Source organism: Ceratina calcarata, unplaced genomic scaffold (assembly GCF_001652005.2).
Source record: "Ceratina calcarata isolate Rehan_Ccalc_2016 unplaced genomic scaffold, ASM165200v1 scaffold151.2, whole genome shotgun sequence".
Lineage (NCBI taxonomy): Eukaryota > Metazoa > Arthropoda > Insecta > Hymenoptera > Apidae > Ceratina > Ceratina calcarata.
The window spans coordinates 1,175,044-1,191,028 of NW_017136308.1; the positions used below are offsets into that span (position 1 = coordinate 1,175,044).

The 15,985-nt window shown below is 39.2% G+C and overlaps 5 protein-coding genes across 10 annotated transcripts in view; 3 read left to right on the forward strand and 2 right to left on the reverse strand.

The window, feature by feature from the left end:
* Positions 1-521: 521 nt before the first annotated feature.
* IntS6 (integrator complex subunit 6) lies at positions 522-8,679 on the reverse strand. 3 transcript variants are annotated; one of them, XM_026819465.1, is made up of 9 exons: positions 7,758-8,679; positions 7,514-7,591; positions 6,060-6,299; positions 5,798-5,978; positions 5,002-5,726; positions 4,637-4,909; positions 4,229-4,562; positions 3,404-4,147; positions 522-3,199 (listed from the first exon to the last, which is right to left on the reverse strand). In XM_026819465.1, the coding sequence occupies exons 1-9, from the start codon at positions 7,872-7,874 to the stop codon at positions 2,991-2,993; spliced, it is 2,901 nt and encodes a 966-aa protein (XP_026675266.1). In that variant the 5' UTR covers positions 7,875-8,679; the 3' UTR covers positions 522-2,990. The 3 variants fall into 3 exon arrangements, with proteins under 3 accessions (XP_026675266.1, XP_017892123.1, XP_017892124.1); XM_018036634.2 differs by having other exon boundaries at positions 3,398-4,147; positions 7,758-8,677; XM_018036635.2 differs by lacking the exon at positions 7,758-8,679 and adding an exon at positions 6,841-6,913 and having other exon boundaries at positions 3,398-4,147; positions 7,514-7,596.
* Positions 8,680-8,838: 159 nt separating this feature from the next.
* On the forward strand, positions 8,839-11,568 carry LOC108632106 (deoxyribodipyrimidine photo-lyase). Its single transcript, XM_018036431.2, has 7 exons — positions 8,839-9,058; positions 9,561-9,800; positions 9,873-9,999; positions 10,065-10,393; positions 10,460-11,010; positions 11,079-11,320; positions 11,389-11,568. Exons 2-7 carry the CDS (start codon positions 9,711-9,713, stop codon positions 11,541-11,543), a joined length of 1,494 nt encoding a protein of 497 aa, XP_017891920.1. The 5' UTR covers positions 8,839-9,058; positions 9,561-9,710; the 3' UTR covers positions 11,544-11,568.
* A 129-nt stretch (positions 11,569-11,697) lies between these two features.
* LOC108632104 (pseudouridine-metabolizing bifunctional protein C1861.05) overlaps positions 11,698-15,985 on the reverse strand; it is a 31,958-nt gene continuing 27,670 nt past the window's right edge. For all 4 annotated transcript variants that reach the window (XM_026819466.1, XM_026819468.1, XM_026819467.1 and 1 more), the window contains 2 exons: positions 12,083-12,327; positions 11,698-12,023 (listed from right to left, as the gene is read on the reverse strand). In XM_026819466.1, coding sequence (XP_026675267.1) covers positions 11,724-12,023; positions 12,083-12,327 — 545 coding nt within the window. In that variant the 3' untranslated portion in view covers positions 11,698-11,723. The remainder of the gene's footprint in view (positions 12,024-12,082; positions 12,328-15,985) is intronic.
* On the forward strand, positions 12,421-13,910 carry kune (claudin). Its single transcript, XM_018036438.2, has 2 exons — positions 12,421-12,813; positions 12,902-13,910. The coding sequence occupies exons 1-2, from the start codon at positions 12,678-12,680 to the stop codon at positions 13,402-13,404; spliced, it is 639 nt and encodes a 212-aa protein (XP_017891927.1). The 5' UTR covers positions 12,421-12,677; the 3' UTR covers positions 13,405-13,910.
* Positions 14,466-15,979, forward strand: sinu (claudin family member sinuous). The gene is made up of 3 exons (XM_018036437.2): positions 14,466-14,907; positions 15,014-15,346; positions 15,413-15,979. The coding sequence occupies exons 2-3, from the start codon at positions 15,067-15,069 to the stop codon at positions 15,799-15,801; spliced, it is 669 nt and encodes a 222-aa protein (XP_017891926.1). The 5' UTR covers positions 14,466-14,907; positions 15,014-15,066; the 3' UTR covers positions 15,802-15,979.

A 15,985-nucleotide genomic window follows, 5' to 3' on the forward strand; every position in this document is an offset into this window, starting at 1 on the left:
ACGAGTATCGATACGTCTCGTTTTCTTTCATTATCTATTAACAATTCTGTTTGTTCCAAAAGTAGAGTGACTGACAAAGTGTTTCTTATTACACAGACTATTGATATTTGTTAGTTACAATTAACTATATTGCGAAAATGTATAATAAAGCAAAGTTCTAATTCGCGAGTTTTTAAACCAAACTGATGATCGATGTCTTACATTTTATTCATTCAAAATGATATTACTGAATGTAAGAGACAGGAAAAACGGAAATAAATAAATAAATATTACAGATGTCTATTAACAATGAGAACTCGATGGGAATATAAAGTCACGCGAGCTTGAATGAGATTGTATAACGTAAATTTCGTGTCCACCGACACTTGGCCGCCAAGTTCAGTTAATGTTTGCATGTGTGTGTGCCAAGTGGGTTAGGAATCACTTTGAACGAGTAGACCAATTTTTTTTAGGTCAAAGTTTTCTGAACAACACATGAGGTGAACGCAATAAGTAACAACATTTAAGGAAAGTCGAGATACTTCATGGAAAAAGTAAAATCATTTTAATAGACTGCAGGGCACAAAAACATGGTAAAACACTATTATTCCCCTGATGTTTCAGTTAAAAATATAAAGTTCAGGCTTCTTCTTAACGTGCAAAAATAATAAATTTGTACAGTTTTCGTACTTAAATGATTTTTACATTATTCGATTCATAAAACAATTACAAACAAGCATTCGTTTATAAACGTACAAAAGGCTTAATGAAAATAGCATACAGTGTTCTTCCAGTATTTAGGCAGGTTCTATAATTATCTTGAAAAATTCATCTGGTTCAATTACATTTTTGATAACAAAAATTTCACAACTGCGTTACTTATTATTTCATTATAATTTCGTTCACTTTATTTATCTATTATTTCTGTTATAGAATCGCACTTTGTGTCATACTTATTTAACTTCTTTAATTAACTTTTCTTTGGAGCCAATAAGCGTCTAGCATCATCGTCGTCGAGACTCAGCTAAGCTCCGTTATTATAAAATAATTTATTAAACGTTTAACGATGTTAATTAATAAATAATATCCGATATACAATTTTACTACTAGATTTATAAAGAGTAGAATATAGATATTTAATGTCCTGCAGAAAGTCTCAGGTCGATTATCTTACTCACATCGTCGTGTTTAAATATAAAAGGGCAGCAATTGTAACGTTCATATAAAAATGCTCTTGGGAGAGAATAAAAAGAATGCCCCTTTATATTTAAATTCTATTAATTGATACGGATGATATGTTGCCATCAGTTAGCATGATCTTCCTTTATGTTTTACATTGACGAATGACAAAGTGAGCAGAGAATAGATGGATTCTTGTAGGGGACATGTTTCTAGTACGAATGTTCATGATTTATTTGTCTGATGAATAGGTAAGATAATCCTCCTGCTCAGTTCAGGACAATCTGTGTAATAATCGATGAAATCATTGTCACCTCTTATAGATAGTAACAAGTGATTTGTACATCATTTATTACTTATATAAATCATCCCTATAGCTGTATATCTTTCAACCCACTCGTTACCCACTTTTTACTCATCGTGGAACAACAAATCTTTGTGTATGCACACGTTACGCATTGTTTTCTGTGGCTTTTCGAATTCGAAATTTTAATTTCAAGTCAAATTCAATATATTGTCGTCTTGTAATTCGTGTTACACTGGAACAAACGTGGCGGGTTAAAAAATAAATACAGTTTCATTTTACGCTGATCCTTAATAGCATTAGGCACTGTCAACCCTTCACTGGAAAATGTTTTAATTATTTCTTCTTTTTACAATATTTTTCATGTATTAAAAAACCATTGCCGCGTATACTTAATTTGAAGAAAATAAGATTCACGACGGTGTTGAACAACGTCCACTTTGAAAGTATTTTAATTTGAAAGATTACACGATAAAATATAATATAGTATCTCCTACTTATAAAATGTAATTTTTCCTTTACAATCTTTCCTTAAACAAAAGATATGTATTCAATTTCTAAACTCGCCTATAAGCGTCTTTCAGTTTGTTCAGAGAAATGACTCAAATTTCAATTTATAATATTCACAATATACACAACGAAATTTACAGAGTATATTACATGTAGATACGTCGATCAATTTCTGTATTTATAATCTAAGATCACAATACTGTACGCTAGAACAATAGTAACGGAAGAGACACAATCAAAGAAATACGTAAATATTTCTATTCCAATTTGTCAAATAATCCCTATTGCGCAGCTGGTAGAATTATGATGCTCGAATGACCATATAACTGTTTTCACAACGTTATTGATTTATTTAAAAAGTACAAGGATTTAGGAATTACAGACGTGTAAGCGTCTCAAATGCCTGCATTCAAGACTTTTACACACGATAAATCCTCTGTCTGATAAAAAAAAGAAATATTATAAGATGTGCCAAAAGGCATACTGTTATTAATAATATCAAACGTAATAAATGGAAATGATTACATTTTATATAGCACGTTGATAACTAATAACGAATGATTGGACATCTTAATTAAAATGTTTTTGAATACTTAATAAACGAATAGAAAACAAAATTATCTATGTGTCGAAACTCATGATTCGTAAGAGTTGACGCTATTAAGAGGAAACTTTATTGTCCGAATACACGCTTTCAGAAAATCCGCAAAAAAGACGCAATACGTATTTCTACCAACTGTACATTAACAAAGCGAAGCGACCCTTTCCTAAAAACAAATTAAAACTGAATCTGAAAACCTATCTCCCTGGTTGACAGAATGCTATTTCGTTTCGTTATTAGATTTAACAATTATCACTTCACGAGCTTTGACAACATACATCCTTAAACGCTAAAACGTTTATCTCTTTACAGATGTACGACTTGCTTTTAGCTTTCTGATACTTATTATCCACATTCGTACGCTTTGCTTCCGCATCGTCCAATAATTTCTTATCGGAATAATGATACGACCGATTTTTAACTTATTTTCGTGGCACCATTGTGATTCACCTTGTGGTTCACAGTCCAGGTATCCTCCTGTACAGTTTTCAAGTATTCTTCTAATAACGATGCCAAATTACGTCTTTTGAACCGTAATGATTCTTTCACGATATCTCGCAAAAACGCAAGTCGTATATCTAGAGTCCCTTGAATTTGGTGTAAGTGTGAAAATAGTGTCGCATAATCTGAAACAATATTAGAATTATTGGTACCGCAATGTTCCACGCAGCCACCTATTTACTTACAAAATATCGCTATATATGTTACCGTTAATTCATGAAACGACTAGTTATATGAAATAAGTCCTCTTATTTCATAAATCAACCATATTAGACACTTGAACGGTATCATATACTCCGATACAATAATCGATATCAACTTACTTGTACCTCTTCTTCGTACTTCTTTATATACAAGCTCCCTCACGGACAAGTTATGTCTCCTAATATCTTCCAATTCCTTCTTCGTCAGAACCTTCTCTTTCTCTATCTTCGAGTCGCGTTTCTCCTCGACGTGGTTCGACAATCGTTCGTCGATCGAATTCTCAACTTTCACACTATTATCGAAACACTCGTTCGGAGGTAGTCTGTTGCAGTCGTTCTTAACGTTCTCCGTCTTGACGTTCTCAGTCTTCACTTCGATCTTAGGTGCGTCAACGTTGTTAACTACCGGTGTCAAAGTTGGCGGGTTGGCATCCATGTGATTGTTCGTGTGTTCCACGGAGATCGGTTCGAAGACCGGTATCGTCGGCATCTCCGCAAGCCCGTTTACCAGTTTCTCAGGCGAATTGACGGAAGGCGCATTTGACGCACTCGGCGTGGGATTCGTGTTCGATGGAACTTGACTCGTATCGGCAGTAGGAATCACTTGATTCTTCGTATCGTCGATCCATGGTACCGGAGAACTTGGTGGAGAGTTCGGTGGTGTATAGGATGGTCTCCGTATGACTACGTCCTTAGGAATCGGGCCGGGTTTCCGTTTATTTGGCGGAGGTTTCGACGCAAGTGACCCTCCTCCGTCCGACGCAGGCAACGTACGCTTGAGACCACTCTTGGAAGCTGAAGACGTTGCGCCAACCATATCGATGTCCGCTTCGTCGACCATCATCCTCTTATCTATCTTGAATGGATTACCTGAAATCATATCATAAACACGTTAGCGTTACGCCCGCGTAATTACAATTTTAATTCGATCTAAACATTTTAAACATTTACCAAACATATGTTGTCTAACTGGAGCACTCTCTATTTCTCTCAATGGTGGAGTCATGCGTTTCAAATACTCTTGATAGTTCCCCATTTGTGCTAAGGGCATCGAGTGGACGTAATCGTCATCGAGCAATTTTGTATGCAATAGTCCTGGTTGCAGGAAATTGGCACGCATTCGAACTACTTGATCTAAAAGGGATTTCCGGGGAACGTCGAACGCATTTCTATAACTGTGCGCGCTGCGTTGTTGATTCCGAACTAATCCGACTACGAAGCCACCGAACTCGTTTAATTGATCCCTTAATCCGGTGAATTTGTCTTGTAATAAAGGGTGCGAGACCTGTCAGCGGGACAAAACCAATATAAATATTCCGATATTTAGTGCGAGTTTAGTCGTTAACAAAAAATGTTTACCAAATCTTTCTTTAAAGGAGTTCTAGAAACAACTTTCACTCCCTCAGTCACCGTTGTACTACCATTTGCTAGATTCTTTGTCATGTTCGCAGTAGCAAGCTGCTTGGAAAGAACCTCGTTACAAAGTCTATCGAATTCGATCTTAGCTTGATTCTTCAACCGCTTCAAATAATTTAAGACACTGTAAGACAGCGAATTATCCATGTTATCAGGTATCAACGTTTGTGCTAATGGCGCAGGTGCACCCATCCTAGTTAAAGCTCTCCTAAGGGACTGTAAATTAAAAATATAACGCATTATCAAAGTTAATCATAGTCAAATTCGTTATTTTGATAATATTATTAATATTCATTATCAAAACATACCGCCGCGTAGTACGTGGGCATCGTCCTCATGTAGTTCTGAAACTGAGTTCGCCACTCGTTCGTCGGTTTCAATCTATGAACTTTGAACAACTCTTCCAGCAAGGGAAGAAGCACCGGATAATTGTAGGGCATCACAAAAAGATTGACGCACGTTAAATTGGTGCTCGCTTTCAGGTATCCGAAAGGATGACCAACGTCGCTCGATTTGTACGAGTTGGCGACGAAAACTTGCCAACAGATCGTCGGTTGTTTTCTCGCCAGTATGTACTGCGTCAACGGGCTAGGTTCCAGTTCGTATTTATCGAACGGAAGGTTCTCGATCACCAAAGGCTCTTGGCTGGTACAAGTGAACTTTACGTTCGGATGCGCCGATCTAGGCGGCAATGAACTGGCGCTTAAATCGGGCCAAAAGCTCTCGGGAATCGGCCAGAATCCGACCGCGAAACCTTTCTGCGCGGATCTTGGAACGTATATCAGTCTTCTGCATGAATGCCATGCTGTGTTTCCTGGCATCGTTGGATTCGGTGGATACATTCGCGCTCCGTTCGCTGCATTCGAATCGACTTCATTTTCATCGTCCTCGGTGTGTTGCGCTTCGTTGTTTAACGGTGGAGGATCCGGACCGATCTTCTCGAAATTGATCACCACGCCCGACTGAACTTTTTGTACCAAAGAGTCTATACACTGCATCATCATCCTGAACGACGTTATACAATACGAACGGCCTGTAAGGAACAATTTTTTATATCAACATTGTTTGCGAATGAGAATATAATAAAGAATTCCCTTCTCGTACCTCCGGTAACTTCGCACATGGCGTCTATAGGAGAGGAATCGCTCGCCACTAAACCTGTATCTCTCTCAACAGCTGGAGTTCCAGATAATCGAAGCACCAAAGAGAATAGTCTTTGGTCCCATCTAAATGGTTCTTTCGTTAGCTCGGATCCAGGTATAGGAGAATGCATTGGCAACGTGAACTACAATGGAAACATTTAATGTACCGATGTTCTTTTTCAAAATGATGATCTGTATTAGTCGAAGTAAAGTTAAATAGTTACATCCTGATTAACTCCACTGTTAGTTGTATATTTTCCACCATCAGTAATTACGACAATTACCGATGGTTCTAAATAAAATGGACATCTTCCCTGTCCATACGTATCTATGCCAGTCTGCATACGATTTATATTTAAAACGTCTAAAGCATGCTTCAGAGCAGCACCCAATGTTGTCAATCCGACGCATTGCAAGTTCTTAAGCTCATTCATAAAAGTAGCCAAGTTCTCTTTCCATCCGGCCTAAAAAAAGAGAAAAAAATTGTATTCAATTATACACAGAATGAAACATGTTAGAAATAAACATTTGCAAGGACTTTAGACATTGTACATAAAAACGTTTATTGACAATTGTAAGAGACACATAAATTAGTAGTTGAAATATCATCTACATTGAGAACGTCTCTGTAATCTTTGAGTTCTTTACTCTCATTGCAAGTAACAAATGATGATAAGGCTAGTGGTTCAAGAAAGACATAAAGTGATTGTTTGTTACGAGGTTTTGAGTTCTGTCACTAAAGTTCTGCAATAATGGAGGAGCGAGAAGAACCTCCATGCAACGTTAAGCTTTAAGACAATAAAGAATAGCCATAAAAAAGTTACAACACTCGTGTTGCCCATTGGATCCGTGTATCCGTCCTCTCGTTATCTATTAACGTGCCAGAAACACTGCGGTCCATGCTAACTTCCATCCGGAATCATGGTAATTCTTTATTGTCTCAGGACCCACTGTCGCATGAAAACTCTTTTCACTTCTCTATCATTATTAAACCGGCGACAGTACCTTAATCCTTATAACAATATTGAACAGAACTTGGCCCGTTCTCGAGCCATCAGCCTGATCACCATACTCAATCCTGAAAGAAAATCGGTCTTAGCATCAGCTTGTAAAATGTATTTCGCATAAATCGATGCGAGTAAAGAAACGAACGAGATAAGCGGCTGAACGAAGAAACGCGTCTTGGCGATGGGACCGCGTGGATCAAGTTCGTAAATTTGGCGCGTGCGTGGACACCCATGTAAGAAAGAAAAAACGAGGTCCTCGTGGATAAAACCCCCCACCCGCGTGTCGCTACCCACAATGCTGCTCTTCCGTAACGGAGAACGGAAGATACGGCAAGTGCACGGTGCACTTTGCTGCCTTCTTGGCGAATATCAATTATTCAGCAATCGACGGGGACGAATGGTATGGTAATTTCGCACGAACGTATCGACTGGTCGATCGTGCGAGACGGCGTGTATCATGAATGCATTCGTAGAGAACGATATCCGTCAGTAAATATAATAGATCGGTGAAGTAACTTATGCATGAGACACAGGGGTCCTACATAACAGCTATTCAGTATAGGAAGCGTACGTGTACGTGTGTCGAGAAGGAACGAGCGCAGAGGTGTTAGAAATAAGGAAAAGACACATGCGAACGTAGAGGCGAGCGAGGTGCCTCGAAGAAAGCATACCTTGATATTCTGGGGCGGATCTTCGAAGGTCAGGAGCATGTAACGATCTCCGCGGCTTTCTGGCGATCTTTGCCTTACCTGAAAACAAAAATAACAGATCGGACGGTGAGAGATCGTGTCGGACGGCCGGGCAGCGAGTTCTTCGTTAGACACGTTGCGCTTTCCAGCAACGGTGCGACCTCGGTACGACGAGGACGACGACAAATCGAATCTCCCGGCTGAGAAAGCTGTTCGACTAGCGTACCTTTACGAAAGTCTCCACGGCGCTCTTGGCTACGTCCAAAAGCGTGGGTCGCCCGCCCAAATATGCCCTCTGATTCATGGAGGCCGACGTGTCGATCAAAAAGACTATTATGGTCATCTTCGCGAGGCGAACCCGCTCGTTCTCGAGGTCGTAACTGCGGCCCGAGACCTCCCGTAGTCAGAACTAGCTAGCTAAGAGCCCTACAACGGCGTGGCGCATAGCTGCTTCGACCATTGAACGCTCCCAAATACGCGCTTCGAAAAAACTTCTTTTATCGTAACGGCGCCCGCTTCGCTCTTACTCTCTTTTCTTTCTACCGTTCCTCTCTCTCTCGCTCACTCTCGCTATCTATCTCTATCTCTATCTCTCTTTCTCTCTCTGCCTCTATGTGTACATATACAATTTGTATAATACGCGTGTATACGAATGTATATGTGCTATGTAGTACGTCTTTTTCTTTCTCTTTTCCTCTACACTGAACCGAATCTACTGTTCTCTATGTCGCGCGGCTTTAGTGCTCGAACGACGTGCCTCAATGGACAGACGACAGGATAGCTGAGCAGCTGAAACGCAGCAGCCACGAGATTCGCGAGTTGCGAGTCGGACAGGTCCGTCTGCCAATCTGTCCGGTTGTTCTCTCACGTCTCACACGTTCCCCCTCTTCACCAGTTCCCCGATCTTCTCCCACGTTTCCTTTATCCTCCTCCTTTCCTCGTCGATCCCGTTCTCACTCTATCACTGATCCCGGTGTATCTCGCGTCCTTTGTCTTCTCGCGGACGGTTACTACCGTTCTATCGGTTTCTCATCTCTCTCGTTGCCTACCACCGTACAGCTGTCTCTCTTCCCGATCTATCGTTCCTCCTTACTCCTTCGGACCAGCGAGAACGCAAACTTAACCTTCTCTCTCGGCGGTTTATTCGTATCTGTTGACGGTACCTTCGCCTCGTCCTGTTCGTGGTCACAGACTGCGTCGCGAACCACGTGATCCGACAATTTATCGTTCCATTGGTAGTTTCCCCTCCACGTGAACCTCGTCATACCGTGGCCATGCCACTCCGAAATCTGAAATGCATCGCGGATCCGTACCCTGTATGGGTCGTGTACATGTGGATGCGTGTGTCCAGACGAGACGGTGTTTACTTCTGTCGAATAAACCGTTCCGTTTCTACTTTCTATGTGTTTTACTACGTGTCGCAAGGTATAGGTTCCGCGTTAAAAGCCTGGTTACGCTAGGTTCGTTTCGACTCGCCCAGTTAGACAAGGATACAAGAATAAAGATAATGGTGCAATTAATTAATAGGTAATCTATTTATTTTATTAGCGAGCTTTACGCTGCTCGAGTCTATTCCTCTGTCTGAAACATACGTACGTCTTCAGTTCTTCAGAAACTGAAGAAGCTCAGAACCTAATTATTACAGAACCAAGATTTATACCTGTAGATCCTATATCGCATTTGGTTACTCTTGCAATATATTATTCGACGAATCATCCTGTGATTAATTCTTTAATATCCACACAGTTATGCCTACGTGAGGAATGTACTGTACATATTGTGTCTTCTTGGAGGATCGAAATAAACTCTTGCGATCCGTACATGTGTCTATCGTTCAGTCATTTTTTACCCATCCTTTTTACGATTTCCTGTACTTATAGATACTCTAGGATTCCGATATAAATTCGCAATGACTGATAATTTATCTAAATCGCGTTTGATGATAAATTCTATGTACAAAGCTTTGACCTGCACAACGAAATTCTGTTCATTTATGGGAATAACCAATCAGAGTAGGCTGTTAATGTAGCAGGTTTCTAATTCCAAGTTCACCGCATTCTAACGGATGGATTTACGTACTCCACGATATGAACTCATAAATCTGTATTGCGCAGTATGACTTAATACTTGTTTGAAAACTATTGGAGTAAGCTTGTACTTAAAACTTCTCGAAAGCAGCATGGATAAATCAACTCCGTCGTGGATGAGCCCACCTAAGCGTAGGAAAGTTCGTGACCTTTTAAAAAAATTTGAAAACAATCGAAAAAATGTAAGGGAAACTTTTTCATCTACCTTTTTCATCTGTGACTCTTACCACGTTCGATCTTGAATACACTTTTAGACGTCCGAGTCCGTAATGACATATACTTTCAACAAAAAACGTATTCGGCTTTTGAGCAATTTCAATGATGTTAAAGAAAATTCTAACGGGATTTTGTATTGGATGTTCCGCGACGTTAGGTTACAAGGTATGCAACAGAGACTTTAATTCTGTGGATAATATCAGCATCGAAATAATTGATAAAAATTCTAGACAACTGGGCAATGCTTTTTGCGCAGAGGACTGCTTTGAAAAACAGTCTACCACTGCACGTATGTTTCTGTCTAATGCCAAACTTCCTCGACGCTTCCTTGCGGTATTACAAGTTTCTTTTGAAAGGTTTGATGGAAGTCGAGGAAGACTGTAAGGAGTTAAATATAAACTTTCATCTTTTGCATGGTGAACCAAATGAGAGCGTCCTTAAGTTTGTAAAAAAGTACAACATGGGAGCTGTAATCGCAGACTTTTGCCCATTAAAATTACCTATGTCATGGATCGACGACGTACAAAAGAATCTCCCTAAAGATGTACCCATTTGCCAAGTAAATACAACTACATTTAGTTGCCTAATCAATATTCGTCATTTGATATATTAAACCCTATTAAAGGTGGATGCTCACAATATTGTACCATGTTGGCATGCATCGTCGAAGCAAGAAATTGCTGCCAGGACGATCAGAAATAAAATAAATACGAAACTGGATGAATACCTAACAGAGTTTCCTCCTGTTGTAAAACACCCACATTCGACAGAAGGAAAGTTTCAAAGTAACAATTGGGAAACAACTTTGGATAATGTAGAAGCAGGTAAACCAGAGGATGAAATTAAATGGGCTGAGCCTGGGTATAAAAGTAGCATAAGAGAACTAGAAGATTTCATAGAGACTCGTTTGAAAAGATATGCTGAGCAACGGAATAATCCCTTATCTAATGTCATCAGTAATTTGTCACCTTGGTTTCACTTCGGGATGCTGTCGGTACAGCGTTGCATTTTAGAAATAAAAGAGCACAGAGAATTATATAAACAGTCGGTTGATTCATTCATGGAGGAAGCTATCGTTAGAAAAGAGCTTAGCGATAATTTTTGTTTCTATAATGACAAATACGATCTCGTAGAAGGTGCCTACCCTTGGGCAATAGAAACATTGAACAAACATCGGTAATTTATTTTGTTTATTATAAAATTATATACATTATATATAACTCATTGTGATTCATTTCGATTAGGAAGGATAAGAGGAAGTATATATATTCTTTAAGTCAGTTAGAAAATTGTCAGACTCACGACGACTTATGGAATGCATCTCAGAATCAAATGGTAACAATGGGAAAGATGCACGGCTTTTTAAGGATGTACTGGGCGAAGAAAATATTAGAATGGACCGAATCACCTGAGATTGCTTTGGAATGGGCTAATTACTTAAATAATAAATACAGTATAGATGGCTGTGATCCTAATGGATACGTGGGTCAGTGCCATGACAACATTTTTAAAATGATTGCTTCAAGGCAATTTATATGTTATTTATTTTCTTAGGTTGTGTGTGGTCGATATGTGGTATTCATGATCATGGATGGGGAGAGAGGGATATATTCGGAAAAATTAGGTACATGAATTACGAGGGGTGTAAACGAAAATTTAACGTTCCCGAATTCGTTGCAAAATGGAAACAGAAGGAACTTGATGAATAGTCCGACCGGTATACCCGAATATTTGAAAAAATGGAATGGCTCCAGAGAAATCGAGTTCCAAAACTATATTAAAATCAACGATCTAGTTATTAATTAATAATTGCAGTTAGTCCGTTTACTCAAACTTGTAAGGCACATACTTTTTTACACACACAAAGGGTCTGTAATAACTGTGATACGTCAACATTTCGTATCGTTCGATAGTAATGAAAGCGAAGCGGGAACTGCGTCTAATGAAGTTAACGAAAGTGCAGCAGCTTTCAAACCCAGCGAAAGGCAATCGGTTTCATCAAGATTTTTATGAATACCATAAATTATCCCGGAGGTAAGGCAATCGCCGCAACCACTGACGCTATACGTTTCATTAGGATCATCGGAAATGAAAGACAAGGGTGGATATAAACGTGAACTTATGCTATGAGTAATTAATTTACCTTCTTTATCGTAAAAAGGAGCGTTTCCCAAGGCTTTACGGACTACCTGCAAACAGTTAATTATTAAGATTCCTAATTACCCTTGTTCGAATTTCTGAAACTTACCAGTACTCCTTGTGATCCCAAAGTACTTATAACTACCGGGACGAATTCAGCAACTTGTTCTGCGATCGCTTTCACCTCCTCCAAGTCCAAGATCAATTTGTTATCAGGTACCTTTATACCAAAATATTTTCCGATCACTATTAACTCGTCTCTATTCGGCGATATGAAATGTAACACATGCCGCCACTCCGTCTTTGCCTCAAACACTTTCGTCGCCTTCTGCATGTCCGTAGGCTCGTACCAAACTAGAAATAGAAGTATTACACTCATAAGTAATGTAGAATTATTATTTTTATACATAAAAGAGCACGTATGTTTAAGTGTCATATTCACTTATATAATTCCATATTCTATTCGAACGACCGCGCAGGGAGGTTTAATCACGTTATGTGCCATGCGAAGCGCTGCGGTCCGCCAGTGTACAGTTCAAGAATGGACGTCTATTGCCCCATTAGTGTACAGAGTCGGGATATTTGTATGTGTACATAACTTGACATAACCGTAGCCGAAAAAAAAAAACAATATTTCTTTGGTCACATACAAATTGAAAACAAAATTTGCGGCACAGTTTGTGTAAAAGAAGGGAAACGGTAAAATGGGTAAAACACGAAACGGGAAAGCTGCTGTTATATGTACAGCGATCGCTTTCATCTTAATTGTGATCGCGTTCACCACACCCAACTGGCTCGAAACAGACGGAAAATTGGAAAATCCGCAGTTCATTAAAATCGGTAATTTCATTGACAAATAAGGAACTGTAGCAAAATAAAAAACATTGTTTGGATCTCACGTGGCATTACGATAGAATCATTCTTATAGGTTTGTGGCAAGTGTGCTTCCAAGGATTTGAACATCCGCATCATCTGTATGACACAAAATTTTATGGATGCTGGTGGGTGTTCGAGGAAGAATACTATATAATTCACGACATCCTTCTGCCAGACTTTTTCGTCGCTACGCAGTTCTTTTTCACTCTGTGCCTGACTTTATTGTTAATAGGAGGTTTCTTAACTGTATTATATACGTGTTGCTCACGGCATCACGATAAATATCAATTGCTCCTATGGACAATCGGTGGAAACTTGTTGTTAGGTGGAATCTGTGGCCTTATAGCCGTTATAATATTTGGTGCGAGAGGAGACGGCAGAGACTGGATGCCGAATTGGGAGCACAATGATATTAGCTGGTCTTATGCATTAGCTGTATTAGGGAGCTTTATTCTAGTTGCATCTGGTATGCTGTTCTTGATCGAAGGTCGTAGACACAGAAAGAAACAAGAAAAGATACTGCACGAGGAACAGAAGACGCATACAACTATTTAAATGGAGCGTAGTTCTTCTTCAGAGAAAATGACAAAATGCAATCTCCAAGCGCATGGTTCCGCTGTGAATTTAAATATGTAGACTCATTCTTTCGTATGCTCCACACAGATTCTTTTAAGACTAAGATATTTATACTCATTATTTTTGTAAGTGTTGTCTACGTAACACTCGAAGATCTTTTTTAACTTATGAACCACAATGATGTTTTAAGTATATTTTAATGAAACGGAGAGATGATATTGGAAGAAGTATTTTATAACAGTATAACTGTTTTTACACAAATATATTATGCACACATTGTTCTGTAAGATAATTAAGTAACGATTCCATCCATAGGTGTAAGAAGCTCTATGAAGAGACTAGGAGTTTGTACATATAACTAGTATTACTTGTTTAACTGAAATCTAATTGCATGGCCTTAACAAATATTATATGTTTGTTATATTCTTTTTATATCGGAAAATTGTATGAGAAGTTGTAAACAATAAAATAACTTGTTCAAAATCTGTCTGCCTCTCTAATTTTCTTGTGAACACGTGTAGTTTTAATGAGTGAAGAGAAAAGTTATAGAGAAAAATAATTCGATTTTAAAGCGTAAACAGGGGTCAAACTGTGACCCATTTTACTATCAGGGGAAATAATTCAACGTGAGTTACGACTAAGATTGCGTGCACGAAGATCGATGTCAGGTGTAAGTCGTTGACCCAGTTTAGCTCCTATTTTAATCAGCGGCTTCTACAATTTCGCCTGTACTATATCGATCACACCCTGGAACTCTGGGTTACTATCAGTACGTAAGATCGTTTGGTATTTGATAACGGTTAAGCGAAAGATCATTAAAATGACGAATATCTAATGACTCAAGAATTAAGGCGTTGCTTTAATTCATTAAATCATGAATTGCAACTGGATGAATCATGAGCACACTAACAGGGGGAATACGCCTATTCCGAGAAAAAGAACATCAAATCTAAGGATTTGACATTCTTCTTAATTCTCGTTTCGCAGATCCACGAAACTATATATAGTTACGATGTTAAAAAATTCGTCTCGAATGCATGACGCAAATTAGATATCAACGTTTCCGTTCCATTCATAATTCGTCTCATTTGAAAATGTAAAAATAATCTAGATGAAACGACAATGACGTAATACGAGTACAATAGAGATTTGCATAAAAAATTCTCATGCAAAGTTTACAGTCTTAAGTTTACGACTCTGTTCATTATTCCTTGGACTGCTCAGAATTCCAAATGCATATTTCAAGAACTTTTCAATAGCTTGCCTTTTCATTTATTTTAAACGATCTCCGTTTTTCTTTTTACGGACGATGGGAGATCCTCGATACGACTAGAATGAGGAAAAAGGGAAAAGATGTTCTGTCAATGCCTTTACATATGTGACTCTGTGTGACACACATCTGAAGCGACAGATTGAGAACCTTTTCCTTGTAATACATAACTGCTGGCTCGACTCGTCGTGGGATACTCACAGTTTTACAAGGTTAGGTTGGACGGTACGCTACATGGTCATCACACACAACATAACGTGTTTGGGTGTGGTTAATACCGTGAGATCTTTACTTGATCAGTGAATTCAAATTGTCCAGCGCGCGCGGTGTATTCTGCGTCGTGATTCCCATCGTTCGCGAGACGATCCTTCATGATGAAGAAGAGGAGCTTCTCCGGCAATATCGGCGTCGGTGTTTTCATCGTCGCTTTCGTCTGCGTTTGCGTTGCGTTCGGCACACCAGCATGGCTAGTGAGCGATTATCGGATCACTGGCGCAAAACTTGACAAATTGGGTCTCTGGACCCACTGCTTCAGATCGCTTCCGAATCCGCAGGAAATGGACGCGCCTAGACGATTTTTCGTCGGCTGCAGATGGGTCTACGATCCTTTCACCGCAGGGTACTCCGACATCCGTGGATTTCTACTCCCTCGTAAGTTCCTACGAATGCCAATCGACGAATTCAACGGAGTAATTTCACGATCTTTTGTTCTTACAGCGTTCATGATAGCAACACAGTTTTTCTTCACTGTGTGCCTCCTGCTGAGCTTGGCATCGTTCATCCTGACGTTATTGTTTACCCTGTGCTGTGATCCCGAACAAAAGCGTTATGTACAACTTATAACAACGATCGGGTATCTACTGTTGATCGCTGGTATCAGCGGTGGACTGGCAGTAATCATATTTGCCTGTTTTGGAAACACGGAAGGCTGGATGCCTGGACATACTAACAATTTCTTCGGTTGGTCATTTGCGATGGCAGTCGTTGGTAGCGTACTGACTATTCTAGCTGGTGTACTTTACCTTGTAGAGGCAAACGTTCAGCGCAAGAAACGCCAGTATTTAAAAGAATCTCAAACAAGATTTCAACTCGAATCTCGTACATGAGTTACACCTTACTCAATTTTAAACGTATAAGAGACTTGCACAAGATTTTAGTACCAAAATTTTGTAATATTATTCCGTCCTTGTTAGATAGTTTCATAATGACATTAGATCGTAAGGTTTCCGTTACTTTAGTACAACATTACTAAACTAGATTCATATTTTTGTACATTTTATATATATCTAC

Coding starts and splice junctions, on each gene's coding strand:
- LOC108632106 (XM_018036431.2), top strand. CDS start 9,711: ATGGATAAATCAACTCCGTCGTGGATGAGCCCACCTAAGCGTAGGAAA. Junction 9,801..9,872: donor TTGAAAACAATCGAAAAAAT/GTAAGGGAAACT, acceptor ATACACTTTTAG/ACGTCCGAGTCCGTAATGAC. Junction 11,011..11,078: donor GAAACATTGAACAAACATCG/GTAATTTATTTT, acceptor CATTTCGATTAG/GAAGGATAAGAGGAAGTATA.
- kune (XM_018036438.2), top strand. CDS start 12,678: ATGGGTAAAACACGAAACGGGAAAGCTGCTGTTATATGTACAGCGATC. Junction 12,814..12,901: donor TCCGCAGTTCATTAAAATCG/GTAATTTCATTG, acceptor TCATTCTTATAG/GTTTGTGGCAAGTGTGCTTC.
- IntS6 (XM_018036634.2), bottom strand. CDS start 7,874: ATGACCATAATAGTCTTTTTGATCGACACGTCGGCCTCCATGAATCAG. Junction 7,592..7,757: donor CCGTGGAGACTTTCGTAAAG/GTACGCTAGTCG, acceptor TTTTGTTTTCAG/GTAAGGCAAAGATCGCCAGA. Junction 6,300..7,513: donor ATCCGCCCCAGAATATCAAG/GTATGCTTTCTT, acceptor CTCTTTTTTTAG/GCCGGATGGAAAGAGAACTT.
- sinu (XM_018036437.2), top strand. CDS start 15,067: ATGATGAAGAAGAGGAGCTTCTCCGGCAATATCGGCGTCGGTGTTTTC. Junction 15,347..15,412: donor CCGTGGATTTCTACTCCCTC/GTAAGTTCCTAC, acceptor TTGTTCTTACAG/CGTTCATGATAGCAACACAG.